Raw genomic sequence first — 18,412 nt, 5'->3', positions numbered from 1 at the left:
TACTACTGTGAAAAAAGGGAAGTTGTCTGCCATACTCTGCTCTTTCATCTAATTCCAATCTGCTGTATAACAGGTAAACTGCTGTGAGCCGCACTTGCTTGTTTAAATTTACCCGGCTCAGCCGAGCCTTTGATTTCTGCAACTCGTTTAATTCAAATGTGCTTTTGAAGAAAAGCGTTTTTATTTATTTAGCCTTTTATTTATTTTATTTTTTCATAAGGAAGTGGGGTTGGGCATTGGAGCTGTGGCGGTGGGATAATAAGAGGAGGCACAGGAGGACCAATTTAACCTGGAGTGTCTATCGCTAGTCTACTGGCTCCTTCGTTTCAAGAGGCCCGGTCAGCTTGAACTGTCTTGACTTCTGTCATTTCGATCTCTTTTTATTTTTCTGCTGTAATGTATACTTTAATTCCCGCCCGCCTGCTGTCTGCATGCGGCAGCGGTGTCTGCAGGAGCAGCTGGAGGGGAGGTGCAGGTATCATTAAGCCTTGGAGAGGCACCAGCAGAACGCTGCTGAGTGCTATACGTGGCTCCTCGCAGCGCGTGTTGATGTTTCTGGGGGCCAGCGAATGTACAACCTGGTTTATTTTCAATAGGAACCCGAGGCCGGGCCTGGCCGGAGAGTCCCAGCTACACCCCCCCCCCCCCCCCCCCCCCCTCCCGGCTTCTTACTCGGGCTGTTGATATTGAGTCAAGCAAACACTCTCTCAGGGATGTCCTGTTGGGCATTGAGCCAAAGTCGCAAATGGAAGTCACATGTGGAGACTCCCAGAGGAAGGCAATTCACACCCATCGCCACTACGTTTTTTTTTTCTTCCTTGCACAAGTTTTGTGAAAAGCACTACATATTTAAATAATAGTTATTTTGTCGACCAAATCATCAAGCCTTACATTTGTCTCACTCACTGATTTAGAAATTGTATATTTCCCAAAAGGACTGCTATTTCTCAAACCACAAACAAAACAGAATCATGTATTATTGTGATTGCAGTAATCAGGCCCCTCTTTACCTTCACTCCCTGCTCTCAGGTTTTTTGCAGTGAAATACGTATGCAAATATATTTTGGACACTGTCATTATCAGCCACTTAATAGGCATTTCATTAGGGATTTTCTGAATGCACGGTGCAAGGCAAGTTGCCATGGATACCCTGGTGCTTAAGTACAGTATATTAAAATGGTGCTGCCTTCCAACCACTTATATAATCACTGGTCCGTAATGGTCTCTGCTCTCTGGCCATAAGCAACATATCGTGTGATCAACATTGCCCCGGACTAAAAAGAGCCCTACCTCCTCACTAAGCCTTATTTGGATTTTTACTTATTTATTTGTAGGCAGGACTAAGTGGCTCATGAATTGTGCTTGTGAAACATTTGTGTGACATCTAATGAATGGTGTGTGCTCCGTTTCATATACGTGTGGTGTTTTGCTCTTTGGCAACAGTGGTTATCATTGTGTGAGAGTTGTTAGGGGCAGTTGAGCACATTTTAACAAACGGTAAAATCCCTTTATTTTGTCTGACTAGCTCTTAAATGTGAGACTGGATGCGGGAGGAGGGAAGTCAAAAGTTAACATCATTGATGCTCTTGGCAATTTGGCTTCAATAAATATACAACCCCCGCAGTCAGAGAAAAGTCTTTGTGTCCCTGCACCATTCTCTTTGTCTTCTGTCCTCACTCCACTTGTGTATATTTAAAAGGTCACGCATCCTTTTATTGAAACACACACTAAGCGTTTTTTCTCTTCCAAATTTCACTCATTTCTGTCATCAGCGTGCAACGTTTTAGACTAATGGTTGTTAAAGGAGTGATTCACATGGCTGAAGGCCGGGCTGCCTCTGACTGACAGAGCTCACGGCAGCGTGAAACGGCGAGGAAAGATGGGTGCTTGACTTTGTCTTTAGCCCCGGAGGCAATGCACTTCACTGTGGCTTTAATTGAAAATGAATAGTTAGTGGTGGTGTGTGAGTGTAAACTGTGAAAACGATAGCGGTGCCGGGAGACGGGGAGCGACATCCGCCGCCACCGTCGTTGTCTTCGGCGTTGCGCTGCATCGCAGATCCACTGCTCCCCCACTGCCGCTGCTGCTCCTGCCAGGGTTGGTAACCAGCTGCTGCCACCCTCACCCCTCCCCACTGTACCCACTACACATGTCTATCTCTCCCACCCCCCCTCCCCCTTCTTTTTTCTCTCTCTTTCTCCTTTCACTGTTCTGCTGCCGCCACATCAGGACGCTGGTGGGCCTGTTCGTCTCTGTTGACCTTGGCAGCGGAAAAAAAGCGCTGGAAGAAGAGACATAGGGAATAAATACCTGAAGGGAGGAGGCACGCAATTGTCACAGATGTGTAGAAATAGGCATAGCGTTCCCCTAGTGAAGCAAATGTTTCTAAGGCCAGGGGCCTCTTGTTTGTCTTTTCCAGTGAGGCACTCTGAGTAGTTTATTAAAGGGGCTGAAGGAGCTTTCTAGCCCGAAGCCCTGAACATTGAAAGAGAAATGGGAGAAATTACTGACATAATGTGGATGCTTAGAGCAATTAACAGCAGTTGTTTAATGTTAGCCCCCTTTGCCTCTCTCTCTTTGTCGCTGTGTTTTTTTCTTTCTCTCTCTCTCTCTCTCTCTCTCTCTCTCTCTCTCTCTCGCTTGCATTTGCTCTCTTGTCATCCCCCTCTCTCTCTAACTCCCGCCGTCTCTCCCACTCTGCCGAGATTGTTTAGTGTTTACCCTTCCCTGCTTCAGAGCTTACTAATGAAAATGCTACATCTTTTGGTCTGTGTTGGTCTCTAAATAATGATATCATACGGCTGAAATATGCTCCAGCGGAGCCTGGGAGATAATGTGCTACTCAGAGCCTTTTTAAATCACGCCAGTGCACCGCTCAGAGCTGCGAGTTCAAGTGGTCTTTACCCCGTGTTAGGGGCTACGTCTTTTTCTAAATAAATCTGTCATAGTTGCCATGGGGTACCTCTCTTTTCAAACATAAAAGTTCTGGCACTCACAATAACCTCTTGCTGTGGCTGCCTGTATGCCTTTGTGCATGTGTGTGTGTGTCTGTTGGTGTGTAGCTATGAATTTTATTTTGGTGTTGCTCTGCCAGATTTAAATGTTTGTCTGTATTTGATATATGGCACAAACTTATGTCAGCAGATGTAAAAAAACAACAACAAAAAAAGTCTCCTCTTGTATTAAATCTCTCAGGCCCATGTGGCAGAGTGAGCTGGTGGCAGATGGACTGGCTTTCTGCATCTGCTGTGTGCAGACTGGGGGCTTTGTACTCCTCTCTCCTGGGGAAGACCGAGCCTTTCTTCTTGCCAGTAGATTCCTGTCTTTTGGAGCGACTAAGAAAAACATCTGTGGCATGAGAGAGAGAGAGAGAGAGAGAGAGAGAGAGAGAGAGAGAGAGAGAGAGAGCATTAGCCCTAAATGTTCCAGCTCATTGCCTGTTGTGCATTGTTTACAGAAGGGGAAACACGGTGATACATCCCATTCAGCACATCTGAGCCCAGCCCAGCTTAAGTCAGCTCGCTTCAGCTTTCGTCGGCTTCTTTAGCAGGCGGTGGGGACCGGCAGTTTTTTTTTGTGGTCCCAGTTAGAGATACTGAACTAATTCATTAGGAGAGAATTGTTCAAATAATTGAATTCTCATGTAAGACATCTGCACATACACATTTGCGTTTTGTCATGTGGTAAACCAAGCTTTTAAAAACTGTGGCAGAAGGGGAAATGCTGTGAAATGTTTGTCAGCTTGTGTGTTTAACTTCTTTTTATTTTTATTTTTTTATCGTTACAATATTAAAACCCATAGACTCTTCACTGTGTTGTGGATACATTTTTAGTTTGGCCAGGCGTATTGTTTCATTCTTAAAAAATGTACTTGGAGTGTAGACGGTGGTGGTAGCATATTGGCAAAAAAAGACTCAAAAAGCATGGTCCTTGTATTTTATATAAGAAAAAGTGAGGGAGCATTAGGCTTGTGGAGGTCCCCCACCAGTTCTGAACCTTTGTGGTCTCCCTCCCCTCTCAGATTCCTCTACAAAACGGCTCCTCTGAACCCCCCTTATACACACACACACACACACACACACACACACACACACACACACACACACACACACACACACACACACACACACACACACGGTTCCACCCCCCTCACCATTTCTTTGCCAACTCTCGCCACCCTCCGTCCCCTCCTCCCCGCGACCAGCCCCCCTACCCCACAGATCAAGCCACTGGTTTTTGTGTACTATTGGTCCTCCGGCGTCAAAACAATCCACTGGGGCTGCCTGACTTGTTTTAATTAGGCGGCACTGAAACGGCAACTGTCTCTCAGACGTGACCAGGCAGAGGTGCTCTCCCCTCTCTCTACTGTAAATACGGCTGTAAATACTTCTCCGGTGATGTCTGTCACAGGAAGCGTCAGCTAGTTTCTCTTTACTTTTTCTCCCCCCCCCCCCCCCCCTTTTTTTTCCCCCCACTTTTGATGCTCTGATTTCTACTAGCGGCATTTCCCCTTCTCTGCATTTTTGATACACACTTACGCTTCCAGGCTTCTGAGAATACTTCTTCAAATGCTTCTTACTGGGGAGAGTGGATTTCTCACTCATTGTTTCAAAGGTAGGTCATTTTGTCTGTGACTCTGTCACTCTCTCTTTTGCAGTCTATTTATGTTTGGATGTGTACTTGTGGCATCGTAGCAGTGCTTTGTGATGGAGTGTTACTTGGTAACGCATGGATGTGATATGGCTAATTGTTTTTAAGAGCCCTATGCATGCCGGAGCACAGTGTGGTGGCTACCGACTGCCGCTTAGCCCCTCGCTAATCCCATTCAGACTCTGTACATCCACACGCACACACACTTTGACATGCACACAATCGGAGCTGAAAAGAAAAGCACTGAACTGTGCTAGACTGAAGCCAGACACACATACCTTTGCGGCGAACGCACCTCTCGTATAGTGGCGTCCTCCAGCCCTTCTTCTGCCTCCGTTTCCCTCTCGTCTCAGCGACACCGCGCACACAGAGCAGAGTAGAGAGCCTGTCGGGCAAGGTTGTGTGTGAGAGTGTGTATGTGTGTGTGTGCACTTGCACTTGCACAGGAGCGAGAGAGAGAGAGAGAGAGAGAGAGAGAAAGAGAGAGTGTTCAGAGAAGCAGATGTGCGATTAGAGCGTGAGCCGGGGAAGCGTGCAGCCGAGGTGCAAGGGGAGAGAGCCGGCGAGCATCCTGCAAGGAGTCCCAGCACTCCCCGTGTGAAGATCCCCTCACACACACACACTCTCTCATTCACACACAGGACCCACCCACACACACACAGGCGACCTACACACACACACACACACACACACACACACACACAGTTGCTCTGACACATTTGCACCCAAATTTTCATAAAAAAATATTCCTCTTTATGCTTACTTGCAAAAAGTAGCTAATATAAATAACTATAATCATTGGAAGGCAATGCCCTAAATTAAAAGACAGCAAAACAGAAGTCTAACTCGTAATTGCTATGTCTCTCATTTCCAATAAAATGTGGTATGAAATGATATGTAGTGTTTTCCAGTAATTGTGATGTATTTCATCAGCGGCCGGCATAATAAATGATGGTTTAATTATTTCCAGTGAAGAGAGAGAAAGAAGCCACCGTGTCTCTGTCATAAATTTCCATTTTGTACACTGCCCCCCCCTTCCATTCACACTCGCGCACACACACACACATATGCACACACACACACACACACACACACACACACTCTCTCTCTCTCTCTCTCTCTCTCTCTCTCTCTCTCTCTCTCTCTCTCTCTCCGCTGTCCCACTCTTTTCCTCTTTTCCTTCTCTCCCCCAACTCAAGCCTCTCCTATCGGGCCTGCATGTCCAACCCGCACAGGGGCCCCCGGTCGGTAATTGCCCCGGTGACAACTGGAAATGATAGAATAATTGTCAGGAGAGGCGTCTGGGCTTTCTTTTTTTTTTTTTTTTAATGGGGCGAGGGGTGATTTAAGTATGCATGAATGGCACGGTGGTGGTGAGGTGGCGAGAGGGAGAGTAGAGAGAGTGAGCGGGGGGAACTGGGGCGGGGGCTGGGTGGCGGCTGGCGGGGGGGGGAGCTGGCTTGTTTATGATGCCATCCCCCATAAACACGGCTGAAGTGATGACACAGATAGTGTTGCCTCTCCACGGGGTGACACCAGTAGACTTGCGGCCGTTGCTTCTAGACTCCCTCGGCATTGGCAGAGGCAGGCACTCTGTTCTCTGGTCAAGCTCTCTGGCACTCCTCACCTTCAGGTAAAAACAAAAACAAAAATAAGAAAAGTCAGGCAGACTGTCCATCCATCATCCATCCATCAATTCTGTGTCATCCGTAGTCAACTCCAGGCTCTTGGCTGTGTTTAATGGTTGTGTTTTATTGCCGGGCTGTGTCTCCAGCCTTCCCCACTGGTCGTCTCACTGTGTAACCGTGCAGCCTCGGTCTGCGGGCTCTGTTAATCTGCTGCTTAATTAGTGCTGATGAATGGCTCAGTGTGTGTGTGTATGTGTGTGTGTGTGTGTGTGTGTGTGTGTGTGCCTGTATGTGTGTGCGTGTGCCTGTGTATGTGTGTGCGTGTGCATACGTACAAGTGAGTGTGCGCACCGCTCCGTGTTTGTGTGTCCGTTGCGAGCGTGCGTGTGCAACTGTGAACTCACTTACTGTGGTAATTTGTGCTCTCATATTAGCTGTGGTGTTTTTCAGATGTTGCCACTTGCTTGCTAAGCTAATCATTGATCATTAAAATCAAGAGGACGGATTTACTATTGCAGTTAAACAGAATAAAAGGGCACAGCCACTGTACAACCTTTCAAAAAGCTAATAACAGTCAAATATGAATCGGTTGCAGATATGTGTTTTGCGAGGGCAAAGCTTTTGCTTGAAGTTTGACCCATTTGTTTTTCTCCCATCTCTTGGTGTTGGAGCAAAAAAATAAATTCTTTAGAGCAGATGTTTAGTTTGAAGAGAGGACAGGTCACGAGACTGATAATCGGTGAAGCACTAATTATCTTTATCAAAGGCGAGTGGGATAATTTGTTTACTTAAATATTGATGAGGGTGAGCAAGGCATGGTATTGGGCTATTGTGGGCATATTATTAACATTTCATAGGGCTTTGTGCTGGAATGCGAAAGGGACTCTTCTTCATAATTTAATACCCTAATGCATAATGAGCTATGTGATTAGTTCACATGGAGAATTGGCCAAACTCCATTTTGAAGGCAGATAATTTACATTGTTCTCCAGAGTCTGGCATATAATAGGTTCTTTAGCGCAATAAAATTAAATGCTACACATTTTATATTTCAGCTTACAAATCCCCCTGGCAATATTCAGTTTTGAGTCCCTCTCTTTCCACGTCTGTCTCATTTTGTTGAAAAAAAAAAAAATAGAAGCGGGGGGAAATTAATTTAAAAATTGTTTAACTAAAACACATGTTTACCTACATGTTTTATTTAGAATGCACACTGGCCAATTAACACTGTTCATTAGCAGAGCCGCGTTATTTGTTTTGAAAGTTTAACCAATCACTTTGTTATGCTAATTGGGATGTAATTTAATTTGAGTTCCCGTAATGATGATGCCGCTATTATCCACATAAATGATGCAGTTAAGCAGCACGGTCTCATTTGCATGTGCTTGAAGGGAGAGAGGCTGAAAGGAGCCGGCTCCCGTATCACTCTGCTTTAATTTTCCAGCTCTGTTCACTCCTGCCCTATGGGTCTTCCTGGCCTGTCGCTGGCTATTGATGATCAGCACTTTTATCTGAATTTTTTTAATGACAAAGAGGCCTTTATTTGTCTACTAACAGACTCCTAGAACTGCGGTGTTTAGAAATTAAATAATGGAAATATGAGACTATTAAAAAATGCAAATTATTTTTTTTCTTAGTCTATGTATCAAACAGTAATTGAACAATTGATTTGTGTGCCCCCGTGACGCACACCTACTACACACAGATGCACTCCCTTTACTTCACATTTTTATTGGCTCTGTTTTGGATTGTGGCGTGTGGACAGGGGCTTCTTGAATTTCATATTTCCATATCAAAGTGGTGCTTTGTTGGCAAGGGCTTAATTTTGAATCTGTTGATTCCATCCTCATCTTCGGTTTGGACATTATTCAGATGTGGATTGAATAGTTGTGTGTGTGTGTGTTTTTTATTTTTGAAAATGGAGAGGTGCAGTCAAGCTGTCAGGCAGTACACAATCAACCAGTCTCTGCATATTTTTTTGTAAAATCAATTTCTTAATGCTAAGAGGAGCGAGAGCGATCCTTTCTTCCGAGCAGTTTTGAATTCTCCAACCGGGCACGGGGAAAGTGTGACTAAGCCGGTGTTAAAGGCTGCCCATTATCTATTTTTTCTTGGGTTAGACTTTAGTTATTTTTCTGTGGACAGATTATTTTTTCTCCTGACCAGTCCCCCCCCCTTCCCCTGTTATGCCTCTAATTGGTTACATAAATCTTGTCTGGTATGAATGAGGAATGTTGCGGTGTTGTCAACTGCAATCTTCACCCTTATTTACCAATTCATTAAGATCTATCGATGCAGGACTGCTGAGGGGGAATGACAACATAAATCAGAGCTGGAGACATAATGGCCCTAATCAACCAGAAATAACTGGAAACGTCACAATGAGCTATGTCTCTGTAGCTGCGCCGGCCGCCGCTCGCTCCCTGCGCCTGTCCGCTGGATCTGCCGCGCTGTGGAGAGGACCGGAGACTCAGGCCATCCAACTGTGATTAGTTCCTCCGATTTTTCTCTTCTCCCTTTGACAAGTCACGAGACCAGTGTAAAAGAATTTGTCCATTTTTCTCCTTTTTTGTTTTCCAACTCTTGCTCCATGTCAAAGCAGCTCAGTCCTGATTGCTTCAGCTCAGGTAGGGAATAAAACGTCTTTTCTGAGTGGAACACTTCCACGCATGGGGTCTATAAATACAGTTAGGTCAGAAGCACCCTGCATTCACCGGCACACCTCCTCTGCTCTTGGTAAAGATGATTGGACGAGACAATGAGGCCTCCCCTCTTTATAGGTCAATTAGCCCTGATTAGGTGGGCCGAGTTAATTAATGGAATTGGCAAATATGCAAATGAGAGCCGACTGATCAGCTTTCGTCACTGTCTTGCTCAGCCACAGTGATGGGGCTGTCTCCTGCTTCAGCAGAATGAGGTGCCCGTTGTGTAACGTGTAAATGGTATGGGACGAGCCTAAATGCAGGGGAAAAAAATCTAGTTTCTCTCCTCCTCTTTTTCTCTTCTGCTAGGGGCGTGCTGCACTACAGTAATATATTTAACAACTACGGATTCATTGCTTTGTCAAGAAAAAGGAAATAAACTGTAAATTATTATATTTCATCTTAAAATGTTCTTCCCCTTTTTGACAGAATGATTCATTGTTGATTTTAATTTAACATTGTCATGTTGGCCTACCATTCTCTTTTTTATTAGTAATTGGATAGCCCACGTACAACACCTGTTTTGTTGTATTTCAGAGCTGGTTGTATTCATATAAAATGAATTTGTATTAATATAGTATCATGCACACTATTCATGAGTGCCTCTTGCATTTGATTCTGAGAAGACATTGTGCAGACTGTACAATTGAACATGCACTTTACACCGTTTCCTCTGGTTTTCTTTGTCATTTTTTTCCCCTTTCTGTACTCCACAAACACTGACTCTGACACACACTCCCACTCCATTCAGTGACACTCACACACTGTGGCAAATAGTCTGTCTTTTATCTTACTCTGTCTCATCTCCTTATTGTAAATAGAAGAGAATTAAGTTCTGAACATTCTTGACTGAATGTCTCCTATCACAGAACTACGATTTATTGTCAGCTCAAATGAAGAATTGAAATATGACTGAGGTTTTCTCAATGTAGGGCTCATTGGACAGGAGATAACCACATTTGATTCTGTTGCTTTGAATAATGTTAATCCCGAAAAGTCCATTATTCATATTCATCTCTTTTCATTTGGCCCCACTCCTGATTTTGTAAATATGATTTCTTCAGCCCCCTTTCTTCCGAAGCAATCTTCATTCACCGGTGAAAACACTTTTGAAATTCCTCTATCTGAGAGCAGAAACCATTACCATACACAGGTTTATAAGAAGTAGTCATTAATGCTCTTTTATGGTTGCCTTTTAGTGCCAAAAAGGAAGCTTTTAATTCTAAGGCACGGCAGCCTGGCTTGCCTTACTTAATCCGTGGGACTGGGTTTTGTTGAACGCAGCTCTCCAAGTGGTCGTTTTTTCCATCTCCGACTCTAAACTCACTGCTAGAAGCTGAAGGCTGTAATAAACTGCATGTGGTCTCCCTTTTCTGTGACAACTAATTCCCAAAAATTACAGTACACACCCAAGTACAAACAAACTTATGATCATAATCAACAGTTCTTTGAAGGCAAAAATGTATAGCATGCCAAGAAGTTATTGTAAACTTCTTTGCTCTCATTATTTGGTCTTAGATTACATTTATCATTTTGAAATGCAGTGGTTTTAAGCACCATTTTTTTTTTTTTAGTCAGCACATATGTGGCATTTTGATTTATTAAGCAATCTGAAGTATTGGATATGTGAGCCCTTGCCCTTGCCCAGTTACTTCTTTATTTTGTATGCATAGTAACTTATGGCAATGATGAATTAATTTCACTCAAGCACAGAATCTGTGATTATTTAAAATGGTGACCATATCTCGACTTGATCAGAGAGCTGTGAGGAGTCAGCAGACTGTGAAATGTAATTTCTATTATTATTTTTTTTATTTTGATCTCACAAACCAAAAGAATTCCAGCCAGCCACCTGAAATGCGAACTGATAATGAACGTGCGTCTGGGATCACAGATTTACAGGTCACTCTTTTTTCTTTTCTTTGCAATAATTCTTTTTTTTTTTTTGCAACTCATGCATATAAAATGAGGGAATAGATCAGTGTTCTAGATCGAGACACAGTGGAGAACATCCTCACACTGAAAATGGATAGGCCACAGACTCTTAACGAAAACCAGTGTCAACGCCTGCTGTGTGTTAACAACGTAACGTGTGTGTGTGTGTGTGTGTGTGTGTGTGTGTGTGTGTGTGTGTGTGTGTGTGTGTGTGTGTGTGTGTGTGTGTGTGTGTGAGAAATTCCCCCCGTGTTCCCCAGACAGTGTTGGAGTACAGCAGACAGCTGTGTATTCCCACGAGATGGATGGCCAGTGTCATAGTGTGTGTTTACTGCACATGATAGAGCGGGAGACAGGCCAGGTAATGAGGCTACATTAAGGGCTTTTAGAGCTCGCAAACAAAGATGGAGGGCTGCTTCTTTTCCCTTTGATAGGTGTGTGTGTGTGTGTGTGTGTGTGTGTGTGTGTGTGTGTGTGTGTGTGTGTGTGTGTGTGCGAGAGAGAGAGAGAGAGAGAGAGAGAGTATGTGTTTGGGGTGACGAAAGGCTCAATTCTCCTTACACCTTTGCTGTGTCACTTCTCTGAAGATAGGGGAGAAATTCTCCCAATCTCTGCGCCAGATGCGTCGTCAGGACAGTTTCTCAGATTCCACACCTGATGGAGGAGACAGATTCGTGAAGTGCAAGATTTCGAGAGTAAATATTTGCTCTAGCTGAAGAGGAATAGCAAGCAAGGCTATGGTTGCACAAGGAATGAGACAAAAGCTGGAGTTGGTCGGAAGCTTTGCAAATAAAGTGCCTGCCTGTGTCTATCTTTCCTTCATCAGGAAATGCCTTTCTTTCTATTGAGCCTTCCACCTTAATAGAACTGTTGGAGCCATCAGTGATCTTCGACGACAGTAAATTTAGAGAGCGCGGACGAGTTATCTCCGTCTCTCACTATCTTTCCACCACCCCCACAACCTAAACACTTAGTATCGCTATCATCTTCCTTCCAAACGCTATACGTCTACAGAATCACCAGCATATTACCACGGCAATAACAGCCTTCCTCTCTTTTTTCCTATCGTGATAATAAGTGGTCTAGGTTCTCCCTCATTGGAAGATTATGGCTTGAGGAAATAGCATCAAATAGTGGGTGTGTTGAAACGCGGGACACCGGCAATTTATGGGATGCCAAACACATGTGTGGGCAAGCCGGCAGCCTCGCTCACTCAGCATTAAAGCCGCCTGCACTGCCGTGGATCACAGCGAGGGCCCCGGTCGATATTGTAGCCGGGGGTGCCGTGGCTCCTTCCGACCCAGTTGGTTTAGGACAGTCTGAGCTGGGGTCAGGGCTGGTATCCCTCAGGGAGAGGGCACAGGGCATGGTGGACCTGTGGTAAGCACACACACACAAATATAGATACACGCATGCATACAGTCACACCCTCAGGTGCCGAGTATTGTCACTATCTGTCTCTCTTGAGTATTGTGTGTGTGTGTGTGTGTGTGTGTGTGTGTGTGTGTGTGTGTGTGAGACAGTTCCATCACCCCCACAGTCAGATCCGCAGTTCGGTCGCCCGCTCATCATTGCAGCCTGGCTGTGTTTCTAATTGACATTCTAATTGGCAGATTTGAATGCCGCCTTTAGATGGCTAATTAATTTATCTCACCGCTGTCATTAAGGTTAAAGCACCATCTGATCTCTGCGAATATACTTTGCATATATCTGCATTATCATTATCTTGCTGTTAGACATATTGCACCGATTGTATTTTGGAGGAGGGTGAGAAGATTATGGCACTGAGATTAAGCTGGGTGTTTGGGCTTTTATTGTTTGTGTATTAAATTCAAATTATGTCTCCAGGTTGTTGTTTTTTTAACTTAAGCTGTGATGTCTAATTTCTTATTTTCGTCTTTTTCTTTTTATCATATTCATATTTTATACATCAGTAATCACGTGTAAGTGCATTAAAAGCACATTTAATTCGCAATTCTCCTTCGTGGTTTGCATTGCATTCAGATGTTATCAACAATCCTTATTTCCTTGTCTCATATATCTTCAAGTTTTCTGCACATCCATCGCTGTTCCGAGAAAGAAAGCGGAAAAAAAAGAGAGATCCAGGCTCCATTAGAATGTTCCTAAAATTGTAGTAAAGGCAATCAGACAGTCTTTCTCTGAATATTTTAAACATCGAGCATGTAAAATTTATGCCTAATTTGAATACTTATTAGCCGGCTGATCTCGGCTGCAGCCTTGAGTTTCTTATGCTGAGATTCATCACCGGATTGGTTGTCACATTGTGCCAGTCTTCCCCCTCCACCACCACCACCTTCCTCCCTCCCACCCACTCTCCTTTTCTCTCTCTTTCACTCTCATTCTTTTCATCTGTCTCTCTCCGTCACACCCCCCTTACCCTCTCTGCTCCTCTCTCTCTCTCTCTCTCTCTCTCTCTCTCTCTCTCTCTCTTTCTGTCCCTCTGTCTTTTTTCTGTGTGTCTCTCTCCATCAGTAGTGAGCGCTGCGGTGTTTAACAGGGGCCTGTTTGTTCACAAGCACGCCTTGTCCTGGCCTCTTCCCTATTTACTTGTGTCCCGGGCAGCTGTCGCCCTGCTCTGTGTAACAGCTCAGCCCTGTTTGTTCTCCCTGCCTGGATCCTGTTTATCCTGGCTGTGGACATCCTTTAAGGCCTGTCCTGTATCTGCCCCTCGTCAAACACACACACATACACACACACACACACACACACACACACACACACACACACACACACACACACACACACACACTCACTCACAGACACAGGGAAGGACGTGTACACACTTCTATTAAAACGGTATTTACTGGCCAAAGAATAAACATGGTACCCTTGTGGGCTGGGCACAAATGCTCACATGCACACACACACACACAATCATAATCACCATTCGCCCCTCTTTTGTTGCATGGATGTGGATTAGCTGGCATTGGGATTGCACGGAACTTCCTCCATAAGGTAGTGAAAGTTCTTCCAGTTTTTTTTTTATTCCTTTTTTAAAATATGAATTGTCTGAAATATCACTTTTAAATATTATAAATAATTGTTTTTCCAAATAGAGAAGGTATCCATGATTGTGGCTTAAATTGCCTTTTGTTGGGTGTGAGTGTCATTTATTTATTGTGAGAATTTCGACTGATGTTGGGGCTCCTCTCTGCCCCAGTGAAGGTGCAGAACATTAAATGCAGGAGAAAATGATAAAACATTTATTACTGGAGAGAGAGGAGGTAATATGCATAATTTATGCTGTTTTTAGCACAATCATTAGTGATATTCGTGATAGATTTTTTTCTCCTTTTCTTCCTTCTGTTTTTTCCTTTCTCTTTCACCAGTTTACATATCTATTAGATGCCGAAAGAATTAATTCAATAACTTACATTTATTTTTAAAAATTGTTGTCTTGCATTTTAGAACCTCCATCATAAACTTTGATTGCAGATTTGTGTCCCGTTAAGAGAGGATTTTTTTTTTTAATTTTTTTTTTACATATATCACAAAATATATGAATATATCAGGTTTGAATAAAGAAGAGTGGATAAAGGAATCAATCCAATGAATGACATATGAGCATCCTGCCTATGGAAGCCTGTGATTTTATTTAGCCACTGCACAGATGACAAACCCATTATAGTGTTCATCACAAGCCCTCACCATGTGATTTGGGGCCACCTCCTCCTCCCCGACACCAAATTTTAATTTTGCATGATTAGCTTTGCGTCATTAGGCAACTTCATTCAGATGCGACGCACTAAAAATCTGGCAGCCTCAAGACGTCAAATATTTTAGGAGTGCCCGTGCTTCTGTTTGTCTGTCTGTGTAGCCTGGCTCTCCTAAAGTGTGAGGGAGATATTAAGAATCAAGCATATGCTCATTTGTGAATTACATAATGAAGCAGTTATATTTCTAATCCTAATTTCCTACAAATTTATTTATATTATAAATATTGATGGCAAAAATAATACAACTTTTTTCTTAAAGCCAGATGCTTAGATGTATTCCCAAATTGTATGGATAAAAAACATTTGCCACATTACCCCTCCCATTTTAAATAGCACCAGGACGTGCATCTCTTTGTATTGCTTCATTTACACAATGAATGCATAATTGCTCCTCCTGCATCCCCCCTCCCCTTCTCTTTCCCCCCCTCCCTCTTCTTTAAATGCTTTAATTTGCAGTGGGGGACTGAGGGCTTGATAATGGAAGCGTAAAAAAAAAAAAAATAAAAAAATAAAAGAAGGGGAAAAAGGGGGGAATTGTGACTAGAAGAGCCCTAACTGGTGCCTCTTAATCACTTCTAGGTTTTAAATCATGATGATGCAGGAGTCGGCCACAGAGACAATAAGCAACAGTTCAATGAGTCAAAATGGAATGAGCACCCTAAGCAGCAGCCAATTAGAGGCTGGCAGTAGAGATGGGAGATCAAGCGCTGGTGACACGAGCAGCGAAGTAAGCACAGTCGAGCTGCTGCATCTGCAACAACAGCAGGTAAGTTGTGTTTCTCCCCCGTCTCGTCTCTCTGCCGCTCTCTCTCTCTCTCTCTCTCTCTCTCTCTCTCTCTCTCTCTCACTCTCTCTCTCTCTCTCTCTCTCTCTCTCTCTCTCTCTCTCTCTCACTCTGCTTTCCCCTCGCTCTCCCACTCTGCTCTGCTCTGCTCTCTGCTCAGGCAGCGCTGGGGTTTTTCTACATAGACACGAGGCACAGTGAAATATTTTGTTGTGTTTTGTATGGTTTTTAGAACATGGGGGGAAAAAACAAACATTGTTTACTTAATCGGCTGTTTGTGTTGTTGGTACATTTTCCCGGTAGTTTGTTGTGCTGTCAGCATGTTTTGCCTGAAGCTTTTGCCTGTAGAGTGAGGAAAATGTTTTGCAGTGACTTGTTTAGTTAGTTTTATATTTTTTTATTCATTGGCATTTCTAGTTGTATTTATAGAGAGCATGTTGCAGCAACATGAGGCCATGTTAGAGAGTTAGTGTGTGTCTCTGTGTGTGTGTGTGTGTGTGTGTCAGTGAGAAAAAGAGGGAGATAGACAGAGAAAGGGAAAGAATGTGTGCATTGGAGCGTTGTACGGACCCGTTTGGGAAGTGTGTATGTGCGTGTGTGTGTATGTCATGGCAGCGCTGAATCCACCAGAGGGCCTCCTAACTCGGCACTAGTTGGAGGCTCACACACACACATACAGACACTCCAACCACGGACCCACCAGCGGCAGAGAAACCTTTGACCGGGACACTTTTGAAAGACCTATTCGCAAGCAGTTCCCACAACTAAAAAGTAATTACAATTTTTTTTTTTTAAACCTCACTGTGAGACCATTCCTTCTCTGACTGACTTGCTAATGTTATTGTCTTCGTTGGATAGTCATTGTATCGATTTTCCCCTTTTTGTGTCGGAGGCACAGATAACTAATGCCAATCTCTTTAACTTTTTTGTTTTTAATATCCATGTTTTATTGTACCGGCTCTATTCTTCTCTGTCAGAGCAAGTGAATGAACTGTCGGGGTTGTAGGAGGTGGTGGTGAGGGGGGTGGGCTCAGGAGTTGTGAAAGTCAGTCGCCAGCAGAGTAGAGGAGTCAAGTGTCTCTCGTGTCTTTTCACGGTGAATGATGGCTTTGACAGTTTGCCAAAAGAGCAGTGGGAGATGAGGTCAGAGGGCCATGCTTTGGGGTGGATGGGGGACAATGCCGCGGGTTTGTAATGATGCGCGCTGTCCTTTTTGTTTGATGGGAATTTTCATGCAAGTGTATATTCGCGCGTGTGTGTGTGTGTGTGTGTGTGTGTGTGTGTGTGTGTGTGTGTGTGTGTGTGTGTGTGTGTGTGTGTGTGTGTGTGTGTGTGTGTGTAAATTTGGAGGCAGCTGAAAGCCTGTGGTCAGTGTGGTCAGGGCAATACAATAGATGACAGCCTGTTTCTGTGTTTCTGCATCTGTATGTGTGCAGAGGGGAGGGGGGGTGTATTTGGTGTAGCAAAATGAAGCATGTCCCGCAGGCAACCCCCGACTCGCCACCTCTTCCACCCTCCCGCTCCAACTCAACACCCATCCTCCATCCACAGCGCAACCCCAGTGGTCCTGCTGGTGGCTGCAGCGGCATCACAGCGCTGTGGCCCCCCCCCCACCTCCCCATTTATCACCACTCTGCCATTCTTCCTATACACACTCACCTGATTGGGGTCAATTCTCTCCCTCTCTCAGTCATCATTCTTTTGCATTTGAAGGTGTTGGGCAGAGGACTGCTTTCTATCTGTGTTGATGCTCTCTGCAGATAGAGAGGGTAAAATGGAAAGAGATAGAGAGCAGGATAACAAGGTAGTGTTCAACTGTTGTACCGTGGGACCGCACATTAATGTGTTACGTTGCACTAGAAAGTAGAAGGAAACAGTTCTGTAAAAATATTTGTTTACTTATTTTATTATCTTATTATTTGAGATTATATTTAAAGATTATGTTCTTGCATTTTAAATGCTGTAAAATAAAAAAAAAATGTATTTTATTGAAAATTACCTGCGTCTACACATTTAGAGATCCAACGTTACTAAGATCAGTGTTATTGGCATGAGTAGAGAAAAGTGTATGTGAATGTGTGTATGTAAATGTTAACTCAACAAAGCTGTGCCATTTTTAAAAAAGAAAAAAATAATAAACCAGGCCAAGGCAGTGAGAGAGAAAAGCGACGTAAGCATAAAGTGTCTAGTTAAGTCTCTGAGATGGACGTCGACGGCTAAGAGCTCGTAGTGGTTGGTGGGGTTGGGGGGCAGTTGTATGACAGTGTGAGCCTTGTAAAGGGGGCCAGCCCAAGCCAGAGACAGACACATTGAAATGAGCAGTCCAGCTAACAGGTCTCTGGAGGCTTTTTAAAACAGGGGCCCTGTGCTGTTAACTTCACACACACTTCCTGTGGCGTGCTCACACTACGTCTCTTTGGAGAGTGCAGTCCGACGAAATATGCAGTTCTTTTATGCATTTTGTTAGCACAGAGCTGTGCTATTTTGCAGTTGTTAGTGTGCTCATCTGAAGATGGTGATGTTGGCAGGTGTGTGTAAGTGAATGACGGCGTGCATGTGTGTAGGAAGCATGCATTTGTGTGGTCATATATTCATGCGTCCATCCATCCTTGCACTTTTTTTCACCTGTGTGAAGCTAAAAAATTCCAGTCCACGTCTGCTCTGAGTCCATTTTGAAGGTAGGCTGTTGGGTGTAATTTTCCATCCGTATTTGGAATGACATTGAGTGGTCCGGTGGGTATAGAAGCTCCAGTCTCTCATCACGCTGCTGGGGGGATGATTAATAATAAGCACTGATGAATTCTCCACTGTCCCTGTGGGTTCTGCCATTACCTAGCAGCTCCAAAATACCACCTGCAGCTATAATTAGAAAAGCAGCATCTTAAGGTCTCGTCGCCTCAGATTCGGCCAAAGGGCTTATAGGACACGGATCAAGACTTAAGTTACAGGAGCAATTTTTCCATATTCAAATATTGA

General features: G+C 44.0%; 1 protein-coding gene across 3 annotated transcripts in view; it reads left to right on the top strand.

Annotated features, from left to right (window-relative positions):
• foxp2 (forkhead box P2) overlaps window positions 1–18,412 on the top strand; it is a 93,558-nt gene that overhangs the window by 17,130 nt on the left and 58,016 nt on the right. For 2 of the 3 annotated variants that reach the window (XM_068716817.1, XM_068716816.1), the window contains exon 1: window positions 14,867–15,418. The exons of the other annotated variant lie outside the window; for it this stretch is intronic. In XM_068716817.1, coding sequence (XP_068572918.1) covers window positions 15,242–15,418 — 177 coding nt within the window. In that variant the 5' untranslated portion in view covers window positions 14,867–15,241. Of the gene's footprint in view, window positions 1–14,866; window positions 15,419–18,412 lie in introns of those variants that run through there. 3 annotated transcript variants of the gene reach the window in all.

The sequence above is a fragment of the Cebidichthys violaceus genome, unplaced genomic scaffold, assembly GCF_023349555.1.
Source record: "Cebidichthys violaceus isolate CVI_PGR_0920_01 unplaced genomic scaffold, fCebVio1.0.p SCAF_21, whole genome shotgun sequence".
Classification (NCBI taxonomy): domain Eukaryota; kingdom Metazoa; phylum Chordata; class Actinopteri; order Perciformes; family Stichaeidae; genus Cebidichthys; species Cebidichthys violaceus.
This window is presented reverse-complemented; position numbering and strand designations above follow the sequence as displayed.